Source organism: Oncorhynchus nerka, linkage group LG7 (assembly GCF_034236695.1).
Source record: "Oncorhynchus nerka isolate Pitt River linkage group LG7, Oner_Uvic_2.0, whole genome shotgun sequence".
NCBI classification, from domain to species: domain Eukaryota; kingdom Metazoa; phylum Chordata; class Actinopteri; order Salmoniformes; family Salmonidae; genus Oncorhynchus; species Oncorhynchus nerka.
Genome location: NC_088402.1, coordinates 12,053,587 through 12,067,864, shown reverse-complemented (window position 1 = coordinate 12,067,864; position 14,278 = coordinate 12,053,587). Strand labels below are relative to the sequence as shown.

General features: G+C 42.1%; 1 protein-coding gene across 1 annotated transcript in view; it reads left to right on the top strand.

Annotated features, from left to right (window-relative positions):
* LOC115116660 (putative uncharacterized protein DDB_G0271982) overlaps positions 1-13,000 on the top strand; it is a 76,549-nt gene extending 63,549 nt beyond the window's left edge. Inside the window, exons 2-5 of the mRNA XM_065020190.1 lie at positions 296-386; positions 3,198-4,297; positions 4,826-5,024; positions 9,152-13,000. Of these exons, the coding sequence (XP_064876262.1) occupies positions 296-386; positions 3,198-4,297; positions 4,826-5,024; positions 9,152-9,318 (1,557 nt within the window). The 3' untranslated portion in view covers positions 9,319-13,000. The remainder of the gene's footprint in view (positions 1-295; positions 387-3,197; positions 4,298-4,825; positions 5,025-9,151) is intronic.
* Positions 13,001-14,278: the final 1,278 nt, after the last annotated feature.

Genomic DNA, 14,278 nt, shown 5'->3' with positions numbered 1-14,278 from the left:
TCTCTCTCTCTCTCTCCCTTCTCTCCCTTCTCTCTCTCTCTCTCTCTCTCTCTCTCCTCTCTCTCTCCCTTCTCTCCCCTCTCTCTCTCTCACTCTCTCTCTCTCTCTCTCTCTCTCTCCCTCCTCTCCCTCCTCTCCCTTCTCTCCCCTCTCTCTCTTGCTCTCTCTCTCTCTCTCTCCCTTCTCTCCCCTCTCTCTCTCTCTCTCTCTCTCACTCACTCTCACGCTCTCGCTCTCTCTCTCTCTCCCTCCTCTCCCTCCTCTCCCTCCTCTCCCCTCTCTCCCTCCTCTCTAGGGTCAGACCTGGGTTGCATCAGATGAAGAAAGTTCTTCCAGAGATGAGTTCTATGACGATGAAGACCTCGACTCAGGCTCTGGATCTGGCTGTGAGTGTGTGTGTGTGTGTGTGTGTGTGTGTGTGTGTGTGTGTGTGTGTGTGTGTGTGTAGGCATGTTTGAACAGGTCTATGTTAGAATCCGTGTGTGTGTGCGTTCTTAAATCTGCAGCTCTGACTCTGTGGTCAAACTGAACACAGGGACTATGCACACAGGCACGCATACACCCAGGCACGCATACACACTCACGCGTTTTAACTGGAAACTGGAACTGGACGCAGAAACACACACACACACACACACTCCTAGTAGCCAGGCCTCCACCCAGATTAAGTGATTTTATTTACTGTAATCTGATTACAGACAGCAGATCAGGTGATCACAAGTAGACAAGCCATTGTGTGTGTGTGTGTGTGTGTGTGTGTGTGTGTGTGTGTGTGTGTGTGTGTGTGTGCGTGCGTGCGTGCGTGCGTGCGTGAGTGTGTGTAGAATTACCTCCATAACTTTAATCAGATGTCTTTTTCATTTAATTTTTTTATATTAGAGGTCTCTGTTTCAGATTAGTTTCTATAACTGTAATTATCATTTCTCTCTTTGTTTCAGATTAGTTTCTATAACTGTAATTATCATTTCTCTCTCTGTTTCAGATTAGTTTCTATAACTGTAATTATCATTTCTCTCTCTGTTTCAGATTAGTTTCTATAACTGTAATTATCATTTCTCTCTCTGTTTCAGATTAGTTTCTATAACTGTAATTATCATTTCTCTCTCTGTTTCAGATTAGTTTCTATAACTGTAATTATCATTTCTCTCTTTGTTTCAGATTAGTTTCTATAACTGTAATTATCATTTCTCTCTCTGTTTCAGATTAGTTTCTATAACTGTAATTATCATTTCTCTCTCTGTTTCAGATTAGTTTCTATAACTGTAATTATCATTTCTCTCTCTGTTTCAGATTAGTTTCTATAACTGTAATTATCATTTCTCTCTCTGTTTCAGATTAGTTTCTATAACTGTAATTATCATTTCTCTCTCTGTTTCAGATTAGTTTCTATAACTGTAATTATCATTTCTCTCTCTGTTTCAGATTAGTTTCTATAACTGTAATTATCATTTCTCTCTCTGTTTCAGATTAGTTTCTATAACTGTAATTATCATTTCTCTCTCTGTTTCAGATTAGTTTCTATAACTGTAATTATCATTTCTCTCTTTGTTTCAGATTAGTTTCTATAACTGTAATTATCATTTCTCTCTTTGTTTCAGATTAGTTTCTATAACTGTAATTATCATTTCTCTCTTTGTTTCAGATTAGTTTCTATAACTGTAATTATCATTTCTCTCTTTGTTTCAGATTAGTTTCTATAACTGTAATTATCATTTCTCTCTCTGTTTCAGATTAGTTTCTATAACTGTAATTATCATTTCTCTCTCTGTTTCAGATTAGTTTCTATAACTGTAATTATCATTTCTCTCTCTGTTTCAGATTAGTTTCTATAACTGTAATTATCATTTCTCTCTCTGTTTCAGATTAGTTTCTATAACTGTAATTATCATTTCTCTCTCTGTTTCAGATTAGTTTCTATAACTGTAATTATCATTTCTCTCTCTGTTTCAGATTAGTTTCTATAACTGTAATTATCATTTCTCTCTTTGTTTCAGATTAGTTTCTATAACTGTAATTATCATTTCATCTCTCTCTGTTTCAGATTAGTTTCTATAACTGTAATTATCATTTCTCTCTCTGTTTCAGATTAGTTTCTATAACTGTAATTATCATTTCTCTCTCTGTTTCAGATTAGTTTCTATAACTGTAATTATCATTTCTCTCTTTGTTTCAGATTAGTTTCTATAACTGTAATTATCATTTCTCTCTCTGTTTCAGATTAGTTTCTATAACTGTAATTATCATTTCTCTCTGTTTCAGATTAGTTTCTATAACTGTAATTATCATTTCTCTCTTTGTTTCAGATTAGTTTCTATAACTGTAATTATCATTTCTCTCTCTGTTTCAGATTAGTTTCTATAACTGTAATTATCATTTCTCTCTCTGTTTCAGATTAGTTTCTATAACTGTAATTATCATTTCTCTCTTTGTTTCAGATTAGTTTCTATAACTGTAATTATCATTTCTCTCTCTGTTTCAGATTAGTTTCTATAACTGTAATTATCATTTCTCTCTCTGTTTCAGATTAGTTTCTATAACTGTAATTATCATTTCTCTCTGTTTCAGATTAGTTTCTATAACTGTAATTATCATTTCTCTCTCTGTTTCAGATTAGTTTCTATAACTGTAATTATCATTTCTCTCTCTGTTTCAGATTAGTTTCTATAACTGTAATTATCATTTCTCTCTTTGTTTCAGATTAGTTTCTATAACTGTAATTATCATTTCTCTCTTTGTTTCAGATTAGTTTCTATAACTGTAATTATCATTTCTCTCTCTGTTTCAGATTAGTTTCTATAATTGTAATTATCATTTCTCTCTCTGTTTCAGATTAGTTTCTATAACTGTAATTATCATTTCTCTCTCTGTTTCAGATTAGTTTCTATAACTGTAATTATCATTTCTCTCTCTGTTTCAGATTAGTTTCTATAACTGTAATTATCATTTCTCTCTCTGTTTCAGATTAGTTTCTATAACTGTAATTATCATTTCTCTCTCTGTTTCAGATTAGTTTCTATAACTGTAATTATCATTTCTCTCTCTGTTTCAGATTAGTTTCTATAACTGTAATTATCATTTCTCTCTCTGTTTCAGATTAGCCTCTTCCTTTTCCTCTCACTCTGATAACATACAGTATTTTAGTTCATATTTAGTTTAACAACTAACCCCTCCCCTTCCATCTTTCTTTCTCTCCATAGTTCCAGAGATGAAGGTCAACCCTATAGCAGTGGGCGTATCTTTTACCACGGAAGCGCCCCTCCCCTTCTCTACCACCCAGGCCACTGGCCCCGCCCCCTCAGCCCCACCTGTAGCCGAGCCCAGCCCTAAAGTTGACGTCCTTCCTACCCCACTACCCACTGAGGGAGAGGGGGAGAGAGTCCTTCCTACCCCACTACCCACTGAAGGAGAGGGGGAGAGAGTCCTTCCTACCCCACTACCCACTGAGGGAGAGGGGGAGAGAGTCCTTCCTACCCCACTGCCCACTGAGGAAGAAGGGGAGAGCGGGGTAGAGTGGGAGAGAGAACAAGAGAGGGAGAGGGAACAAGAGAAGGAGAGGGAACAAGAGAAGGAGAGGGAACAAGAGAAGGAGAGGGAACGAGAGAAGGAGAGGGAACGAGAGAAGGAGAGGGAACGAGAGAAGGAGAGGGAACGAGAGAAGGAGAGGGAACAAGAGAAGGAGAGGGAACAAGAGAAGGAGAGGGAACAAGAGAAGGAGAGAGAAAAAGAGAGGGAGAGGGAACGAGAGAGGGAGAGGGAACGAGAGAGGGAGAGGGAACGAGAGAGGGAGAGGGAACGAGAGAGGGAGAGAGAACGAGAGAGGGAGAGAGAACGAGAGAGGGTGAGAGAACGAGAAAGAGAGAGGATACGGGAAAGAGAAGGTGAAAGAGAGAAGGCGAGAGCCGCCCAGACTACCATTTCCCCCCGCGGTCCTGCAGCTCTTCCCATGGCAACCACCAGTTTGGCGGCGACTCCGGCGGAGAGTGCAGCGCCCTCTAGCGGCGTGGAGGACCTGGGCACCACAGAAGAAGAGGACGAGGATGTTTACCTGTCCCCAGACCCCACCACCAGTTTACTTATGGAGACCACCACAGAAGAAGAAGAAGAAGAAGAAGAAGTGACCACTACTGAGACAGAGACCACACCCATCCCAGAGACAACAGCTCCACCCACTACGACTGGCCCAGCCCCAGCTGAGAGGTCTAGCTCCGCCCCCTTCAGGCCCAGGGTTCCTGTGACCTTGCCTACTAAAGCTGCACCCACAGAGAAGAGCACACGTCCCCAGCCACCCTCTACGACGGTGTGTGTGTGTGTGTGTGTGTGTGTGTGTCCTGTGTGAATGTGTCATCACATGTGGAGTGAAAGACACAGGTGGGCCTCGTTAAGGGAGCTGATCCTTGTTAGTTGCATCGTTAATGATTCATTACATGATTAGAATCCAGATAAATGGACTGGAGCCAGTGGAGGCTGCTGAGCGGAGGACGGCTCATAATAATGACTGGGACGGAGCGAATGGAATGCCATCAAACACCTGGAAACCATGGAAACCAAGTGGTTAATGTATTTGATACCATTCCACCTGTTATGCTCCAGTCATTACCACGAGCCCATCCTCCCCAATTAAGGTGCCACCAGCCTCCTGTGGCAAACGCACATAATGTGTTCATTTGGGTTCTCTATCTGATGTGTTCATTTGGGTTCTCTATCTGATGTGTTCATTTGGGTTCTCTATCTGATGTGTTCATTTGGGTTCTCTATCTGATGTGTTCATTTGGGTTCTCTATCTGATGTGTTCAGTGAACTGACATGGTCCCTGTATTCCTCTCAGAATAATGACTTGGGGGTTAACGGACCCAGCGGAGACTTTGAGATCCGTGAGGAGGACCGTCGTCAGGGAAACCAGGTTGTTGGGCGTGGCGTGGAGACGGGAGCGGAGCCTGATCTGATCGGCAACACGATCAACACGGGAAGTTCTGCCGCTCAACTTCCTCAGAAGAACATCCTGGAGAGGAAGGAGGTCCTGATAGGTGAGTCTCTCTCACTCCATCTCTCTCTTTCTCTCTTCTAATCTGTCACTCCATCTCTCTTTCTCTCTTCTAATCTGTCACTCCATCTCTCTCTTTCTCTCTTCTAATCTGTCACTCCATTTCTCTCTTTGCCTCATCTAATCTGTCACTAAATCTATTTCTTTCTCTCTTCTAATCTGTCACTCCATCTCTCTCTTTCTCTCTCCTAATCTGTCACTAAATCTCTTTCTTTCTCTCTTCTAATCTGTCACTAAATCTCTCTCCTTCTCTCTTCTAATCTGTCACTAAATCTCTCTCTTTCTCTCTTCTAATCTGTCACTCCATCTCTCTCTTTCTCTCTTCTAATCTGTCACTCCATCTCTCTCTTTCTCTCTTCTAATCTGTCACTCCATCTCTCTCTTTCTCTCTTCTAATCTGTCATTCCATCTCTCTCTTTCTCTCTTCTAATCTGTCATTCCATCTCTCTCTTTCTCTCTTCTAATCTGTCACTCCATCTCTCTCTTTCTCTCTTCTAATCTGTCACTCCATCTCTCTCTTTCTCTCTTCTAATCTGTCATTCCATCTCTCTCTTTCTCTCTTCTAATCTGTCACTCCATCTCTCTCTTTCTCTCTCCTAATCTGTCACTCCATCTCTCTCTTTCTCTCTTCTAATCTGTCACACCATCTCTCTCTTTCTCTCTTCTAATCTGTCACTCCATCTCTCTCTTTCTCTCTTCTAATCTGTCACTCCATCTCTCTCTTTCTCTCTTCTAATCTGTCACTCCATCTCTCTCTTTCTCTCATCTAATCTGTCACTCCATCTCTCTCTTTCTCTCATCTAATCTGTCACTCCATCTCTCTCTTTCTCTCTTCTAATCTGTCACTCCATCTCTCTCTTTCTCTCTTCTAATCTGTCATTCCATCTCTCTCTTTCTCTCTTCTAATCTGTCACTCCATCTCTCTCTTTCTCTCCTAATCTTTCACTCCATCTCTCTATTTCTCTCTCTAATCTGTCACTCCATCTCTCTCTTTCTCTCTTCTAATCTGTCACACCATCTCTCTCTTTCTCTCTTCTAATCTGTCACTCCATCTCTCTCTTTCTCTCTTCTAATCTGTCACTCCATCTCTCTCTTTCTCTCTTCTAATCTGTCATTCCATCTCTCTCTTTCTCTCTTCTAATCTGTCACTCCATCTCTCTCTTTCTCTCTCCTAATCTTTCACTCCATCTCTCTATTTCTCTCTCCTAATCTGTCACTCCATCTCTCTCTTTCTCTCTTCTAATCTGTCACACCATCTCTCTCTTTCTCTCTTCTAATCTGTCACTCCATCTCTCTCTTTCTCTCTTCTCTGTCACTCCATCTCTCTCTTTCTCTCTTCTAATCTGTCATTCCATCTCTCTCTTTCTCTCTTCTAATCTGTCATTCCATCTCTCTCTTTCTCTCTTCTAATCTGTCACTCCATCTCTTTCTCTCTTCTAATCTGTCATTCCATCTCTCTCTTTCTCTCTTATAATCTGGTACTCTATCTCTCTCTTTCTCTATTCTAATCTGTCATTCCATCTCTCTCTCTCTCTCTTCTGATCTGTCATTCCATCTCTCTCTTTCTCTCTTCTAATCTGTCACTCCATCTCTTTCTCTCTTCTAATCTGTCATTCCATCTCTCTCTTTCTCTCTTATAATCTGGTACTCTATCTCTCTCTTTCTCTCTTCTAATCTGTCATTCCATCTCTCTCTTTCTCTCTTCTAATCTGTCATTCCATCTCTCTCTTTCTCTTTTATAATCTGTCACACCATCTCTCTCTTTCTCTCTTCTAATCTGTCACTCCATCTCTCTCTTTCTCTCTTCTAATCTGTCACTCCATCTCTCTCTTTCTCTCTTCTAATCTGTCACTCCATCTCTTTCTCTCTTCTAATCTGTCATTCCATCTCTCTCTTTCTCTCTTATAATCTGTCATTCCATCTCTCTCTTTCTCTCTTCTAATCTGTCACTCCATCTCTTTCTCTCTTCTAATCTGTCATTCCATCTCTCTCTTTCTCTCTTATAATCTGTCATTCCATCTCTCTCTTTCTCTCTTCTAATCTGTCACTCCATCTCTTTCTCTCTTCTAATCTGTCACTCCATCTCTCTTTCTCTCTTCTAATCTGTCACTCCATCTCTCTCTTTCTCTCTTCTAATCTGTCATTCCATCTCTCTCTTTCTCTCTTCTAATCTGTCATTCCATCTCTCTCTTTCTCTCTTCTAATCTGTCATTCCATCTCTCTCTTTCTCTCTTCTAATCTGTCATTCCATCTCTCTCTTTCTCTCTTCTAATCTGTCATTCCATCTCTTTCTCTCTTCTAATCTGTCATTCCATCTCTTTCTCTCTTCTAATCTGTCATTCCATCTCTCTCTTTCTCTGTTCTAATCTGTCATTCCATCTCTCTCTTTCTCTCTTCTAATCTGTCATTCCATCTCTTTCTCTCTTCTAATCTGTCACTCCATCTCTTTCTCTCTTCTAATCTGTCACTCCATCTCTCTCTTTCTCTCTGTATTCTTCTGATGGGACATAGCCTTTTTGTCTTCATTCTGATTGGCTGTCTGTGTCTCCCCCAGCCAATCAGATTGCTTGCCTGCTGGCGGGGGTTTTCTCTGCCTTCGTGGTGATCGGTAAAGAGCAGGAGTCATACAGGGCTTAGCGTGTCCGTGTGCGTGTGCTAGACACGTGTGCTGTTAGTGTGTTGTGTAGGAACAGTAGCCCGCGCATGATATGACTGTGTATGTGCTTGTGTGTCTTATTGACACATGATGTTACGGTCGTGACACATGATGTTAGCGTGCACTGTGTATGCGGGGACGATGTAAGGACACAGCTTTGGGGACTTTAGATCATAATGACAGACGATGGGGAGTTGATATGTTGACTTGTCAGCTGGTATGCTAGCATTGTGTGCAGTGCTCCAAGTGGTACTTGAAGATGTGAGTTCTTACTTACAGCTGCAATATGTCACTTTCTGGGGCAATGTGACCAAATGCACATAGAAATGTGAGTTATAAATCTGTGATTCGAAATTGAAAGCATGTCTAGGAAGCGTTTTTGCAGCTTTTACTTTCGGTTTTCTACGCCCAACTTCAAACAAGCTGAAAATACAATATATTGGTTATTAAAAAGGAAGATATTTCACAGTGGTTTAGATGGTACTATGATTCTCTACACAATATATTGCTTGTTTTGTCACATAAACTGAAATTAGGCAACGCAACCAGGAAATGGTGGAGCGACTTCTGCACATTGCATCTTTAACTCACTCAATTTACCATGCCGAGGGTGATTATATTCAATTTGAATCCATTTAGATTGGCTAATCTCCAGTAGGCCAATAGAAGCCGTTGGTCAGCACCACATGGTGTGTTTGTTTCTGGTCTAATCTCCAGTAGGCCAATAGAAGCCATTGGTCAGCACCACATGGTGTGTTTGTTTCTGGTCTAATCTCCAGTAGGCCAATAGAAGCCGTTGGTCAGCACCACATGGCGTGTTTGTTTCTGGTCTAATCTCCAGTAGGCTAATAGAAGCCGTTGGTCAGCACCACATGGCGTGTTTGTTTCTGGTCTAATCTCCAGTAGGCCAATAGAAGCCGTTGGTCAGCACCACATGGCGTGTTTGTTTCTGGTCTAATCTCCAGTAGGCCAATAGAAGCCGTTGGTCAGCACCACATGGCGTGTTTGTTTCTGGTCTAATCTCCAGTAGGCCAATAGAAGCCGTTGGTCAGCACCACATGGCGTGTTTGTTTCTGGTGGTTTCTTTACATCTTCTGTCCTATTTAGAATAACTTCTACAATGTTTGACCATATTTCTCTCTCTCCCTCCCTCGCTCTCTCCCTGTCCCTCCCTCTCTCTCTCTCCCTGTCCCTCCCTCTCTCTCCCTCTCCCTCTCTCTCTCTCTCCCTGTCCCTCCCTCTTGCTCTCTCCCTGTCCCTCCCTCTCTCTCCCTGTCCCTCCCTCTCGCTCTCTCCCCGTCCCTCCCTCTCGCTCTCTCCCCATCCCTCCCTCTCGCTCTCTCCCCTTGTCCCTCCCTCTCTCCTCTTCCTTCCTTCCCTCCTGCTCCCCCCCCCTCTCCTCTTCCTTCCTTCCTTCCTGCTCTCTCTCCCTCCCTCCATCTCTCTGTCCACAGCGGTGATAGTGGGGGGCGTAGTGGGGGCTCTGTTTGCAGCGTTCCTGGTCATGCTGCTGGTGTACAGAATGAAGAAGAAAGATGAAGGCAGCTACACGCTGGAGGAACCCAAACAGACCACCGTCACCTACCAGAACCCTGACAAACAGGAGGAGTTCTACGCATGAGAGAGTGAGAGAGGGAAGGACAGGGAGAGAGCGAGAGGGAGGCACGGGGAGAGAGAGAGAGGGAGAGGGAGGGACAGGGAGAGAGCGAGAGGGATCACTCCACCTCCTGTCTTGTTGCCTCACCTCTCCTTCCCATCTCTTCCTCCCTCTACCCCATGTCAGTTGTTGTTAAGAGTGCCTGTCTCCATGGACTCCGAACTTTCTTAACAAAATAAAAAAATAAATGAACAAAAATATATAAGCTGAAAAAATAACCCTAAACACATGATATACACATTTGTTTTTTAAAGTAAATGTTATGAATATTATACAATTATTGTTCTGATGTAATTAATTCATTTTTGTTTGTTTGTAAAAACACAAGCTCTTATTCCAGCACAATACTCCTCTGTCTGTTCCACTGAGCAAATGAGCCAAGAGAAAGAGGGATGAGGGGAGAAGGAAGTAGGAGGGAGAGAGGTGTCATCTGATTGGCCACACAGATACTGGGGTCAAAGGTTAGAGGAAAGCTCACTATTGTATTGCCTTCCATTGTCCTTGTACACACACACACACACACACACACACACACACACACACACACACACACACACACACACACACACACACACACTCCTTGCTGGCTCTTGCTGGCTACAGTAGTACACACTGAGATGCCTTCTGGTTCAGAGAGAAAAGTCAGGGATATATTTGTACTCTGATTTCACCCTGGGGGCTGCAGTACGAAAGCTGCCGTGTGTACAGTCGTGGTCAAAAGTTTTGAGAATGACACAAATATTAATTTCCACAAAGTTTGCTGCTTCAGTGTCTTTATATATTTGTGTCAGATGTTACTATGGAATACTGAAGTATAATTACAAGCATTTCATAAGTGTCAAAGGCTTTTATTGACAATTCCATGAAGTTGATGCAAAGAGTCAATATTTGCAGTGTTGACCCTTCTTTTTCAAGACCTCTGCAATCCGCCCTGGCATGCTGTCAATTAACTTCTGGGCCACATCCTGACTGATCGCAGCCCATTCTTGCAGAATCAATGCTTGGAGTTTGTGAGAATTTCTGGGATTTGTTTGTACACCCGCCTCTTGGGGATTGACCACAAGTTCTCAATGGGATTAAGGTCTGGGGAGTTTCCTGGCCATGGACCCAAAATATTGATGTTTTGTTCCCCGAGCCACTTAATTATCACTTTTGCCTAATGGCAAGGTGCTCCATCATGCTGGAAAAGGCATTGTTCGTCACCAAACTGTTCCTGGATGGTTGAAAGAAGTTGCTCTCTGACGATGTGTTGGTCCCATTCTTTATTCATGGCTGTGTTCTTAGGCAGAATTGTGAGTGAGCCCACGCCCTTGGCTGAGAAGCAACCCCACACATGAATGGTCTCAGGATGCTTTACTGTTGGCATGACACAGGACTGATGGTAGCGCTCACCTTGTCTTCTCCGGACAAGCTTTTTTCCGGATGCCCCAAACAATCGAAAAGGGGATTAATCGGAGAAAATGACTTTACCCCAGTCCTCTGCAGTCCAATCCCTGTACCTTTTGCAGAATATCAGTCTGTCCCTCATGTTTTTCCTGGAGAGAAGTGGCTTCTTTGCTGCCCTTCTTGACACCAGGCCATCCTCCAAAAGTCTTGCCTTACTGTGCGTGCAGATGCACTCACACCTGCCTGCTGCCATTCCTGAGCAAGCTCTGTACTGATGGTGCCCCGATCCCGCAGCTGAATCATCTTGGGCGCCCTGAAGCCTTCTTCACAACAATTGAACTGCTCTCCTTGAAGTTCTTGATGATCCGATAAATGGTTGATTTAGGTGCAATCTTACTGGCAGCAATATCCTTGCCTGTAAAGCCATTTTTGTGCAAAGCAATGATGATGGCCCGTGTTTCCTTGCAGGTAACCATGATTGACAGAGGAAGAACAATGATTCCAAGCACCACCCTCCTTTTGAAGCTTCCAGTCTGTTATTCGAACTCAATCAGCATGACAGAGTGATATCCAGCCTTGTCCTTGTCAACACTCAAACCTGTGTTAACGAGAGAATCACTGACATGATGTCAGCTGGTCCTTTTGTGGCAGGGCTGAAATGCAGTGGAAATGTTTTTTGGGGGATTCAGTTCATTTGCATGGCAAAGAGGGACTTTGCAATCAATTGATCACTCTTCATAACATTCTGGAGTATATGCAAATTGCCATCATAAAAACTGAGGCAGCAGACTTTGTGAAAATTAATATTTGTGTCATTCTCAAAACTTTTGGCAGCGACTGTACTGTAGTGGTGTGTAGTGCACGAACACACACACACACACACACACACACACACACACACACACACACACACACACACACACACACACACACACACACACACACACACACACACAGCTTGGACCCCTCTCTCTGTGCTTGGTCAATCAGAGTAGGGGAATCCTCCCACAACGCTCTGAAAACCTCAAGACAAGGCTGCGGCAACATTCACTGTTAGTTAGCAAAGGATTCTAACCAGGGATGTAGTGGTAAATAAAATAGTGGGTAAACAAACCGCTGAAGCCGGGTGGGGCGGCGAGTAACATCAACATTAGCTGATGCTAAGAATGACACCTGAGCATAGTAGATGTGTTAACACTGTTCACTAAGTAAATGGGTGTTTAAACAACAACAGTGTACACCAAGTAAATGGGTGTTTAAACAACAACACTGTTCACTAAGTAAATGGGTGTTTAAACAACAACACTTTTCACCAAGTAAAGGGGTGTTTAAACAACAACAGTGTTCACCAAGTAAATGGGTGTTTAAACAACAACAGTGTTCACCAAGTAAATGGGTGTTTAAACAACAACAGTGTTCACCAAGTAAATGGGTATTTAAACAACAACAGTGTTCACCAAGTAAATGGGTGTTTAAACAACAACAGTGTTCACCAAGTAAATGGGTGTTTAAACAATAACAGTGTTCACCAAGTAAATGGGTGTTTAAACAACAACATTGTTCACCAAGTAAAGGGGTGTTTAAACAACAACAGTGTTCACCAAGTAAAGGGGTGTTTAAACAACAGTTTACGAGCGTTTACCCTCCTACATCCCTGGGTCGTATTCATTAAAGCAGCAAATGAAGAAAACTAATGGAATCGGGGAAAGGGACTATCTGGCCTTGTCCTGTAAGAAATGCTCATATCCGGTTTTCCATTGCAAACCATTTTCCAACATTGTCCATTGCGTGTCTTAATGAATAGGACCCTGATGCTGTATACCAACACAGGGATAGTGGCTAGTTGTCTGGTCTGCTCCTTTACACTGTACAAAAGTGATTAGTGATATTGATAATCAATAATGTGTCAATGTTCCAGGCTGGTTGGTGAATGATGATACTGGTAATACTGCAACAGGAGGATGTGTATTTAGCATTTTCACAAGTTTATATGGAAATATCATTGTCTGTCATTGTCACTCTAACTACGATCGATGTCTCTATCTCACGTCTGGCAGTCTGTGGTATTAACTACGATCGATGTCTATATCACGTCTGTCTGTCTGTGGTATTAACTACGATCGATGTCTCTATCTCACGTCTGGCAGTCTGTGGTATTAACTACGATCGATGTCTCTATCTCACGTCTGGCAGTCTGTGGTATTAACTACGATCGATGTCTATATCATGTCAGTCTGTGGTATTAACTACGATCGATGTCTATATCACGTCTGTCTGTCTGTGGTATTAACTACGATCGATGTCTCTATATCACGTCTGTCAGTCTGTGGTATTAACTACGATCGATGTCTATATCATGTCAGTCTGTGGTATTAACTACGATCGATGTCTATATCATGTCAGTCTGTGGTATTAACTACGATCGATGTCTATATCACGTCTGTCTGTCTGTGGTATTAACTACGATCGATGTCTCTATATCACGTCTGTCAGTCTGTGGTATTAACTACGATCGATGTCTATATCATGTCAGTCTGTGGTATTAACTACGATCGATGTCTCTATATCACGTCTGTCAGTCTGTGGTATTAACTACGATCAATGCCTATATCATGTCTGTCTGTCTGTGGTATTAACTACGATCGATGTCTCTATCATGTCAGTCTGTGGTATTAACTACGATCGATGTCTCTATATCACGTCTGTCTGTCTGTGGTATTAACTACGATCGATGTCTATATCATGTCAGTCTGTGGTATTAACTACGATCGATGTCTCTATATCACGTCTGTCAGTCTGTGGTATTAACTACGATCAATGTCTCTATATCATGTCTGTCTGTGGTATTAACTACGATCGATGTCTATATCATGTCAGTCTGTGGTATTAACTACGATCGATGTCTCTATATCACGTCTGTCAGTCTGTGGTATTAACTACGATCAATGTCTCTATATCATGTCTGTCTGTGGTATTAACTACGATCAATGTCTCTATATCACGTCTGTCAGTCTGTGGTATTAACTACGATCGATGTCTATATCACGTCTGTCAGTCTGTGGTATTAACTACGATCAATGTCTCTATATCACGTCTGTCAGTCTGTGGTATTAACTACGATCGATGTCTATATCACGTCTGTCAGTCTGTGGTATTAACTACGATCGATGTCTCTATATCACGTCTGTCAGTCTGTGGTATTAACTACGATCGATGTCTATATCATGTCTGTCTGTCTGTGGTATTAACTACGATCAATGTCTCTATGTCATGTCAGTCTGTGGTATTAACTACGATCGATGTCTATATCATGTCAGTCTGTGGTATTAACTACGATCGATGTCTATATCATGTCAGTCTGTGGTATTAACTACGATCGATGTCTATATCATGTCAGTCTGTGGTATTAACTACGATCGATGTCTCTATATCACGTCTGTCAGTCTGTGGTATTAACTACGATCAATGTCTCTATATCACGTCTGTCAGTCTGTGGTATTAACTACGATCGATGTCTCTATATCACGTCTGTCTGTCT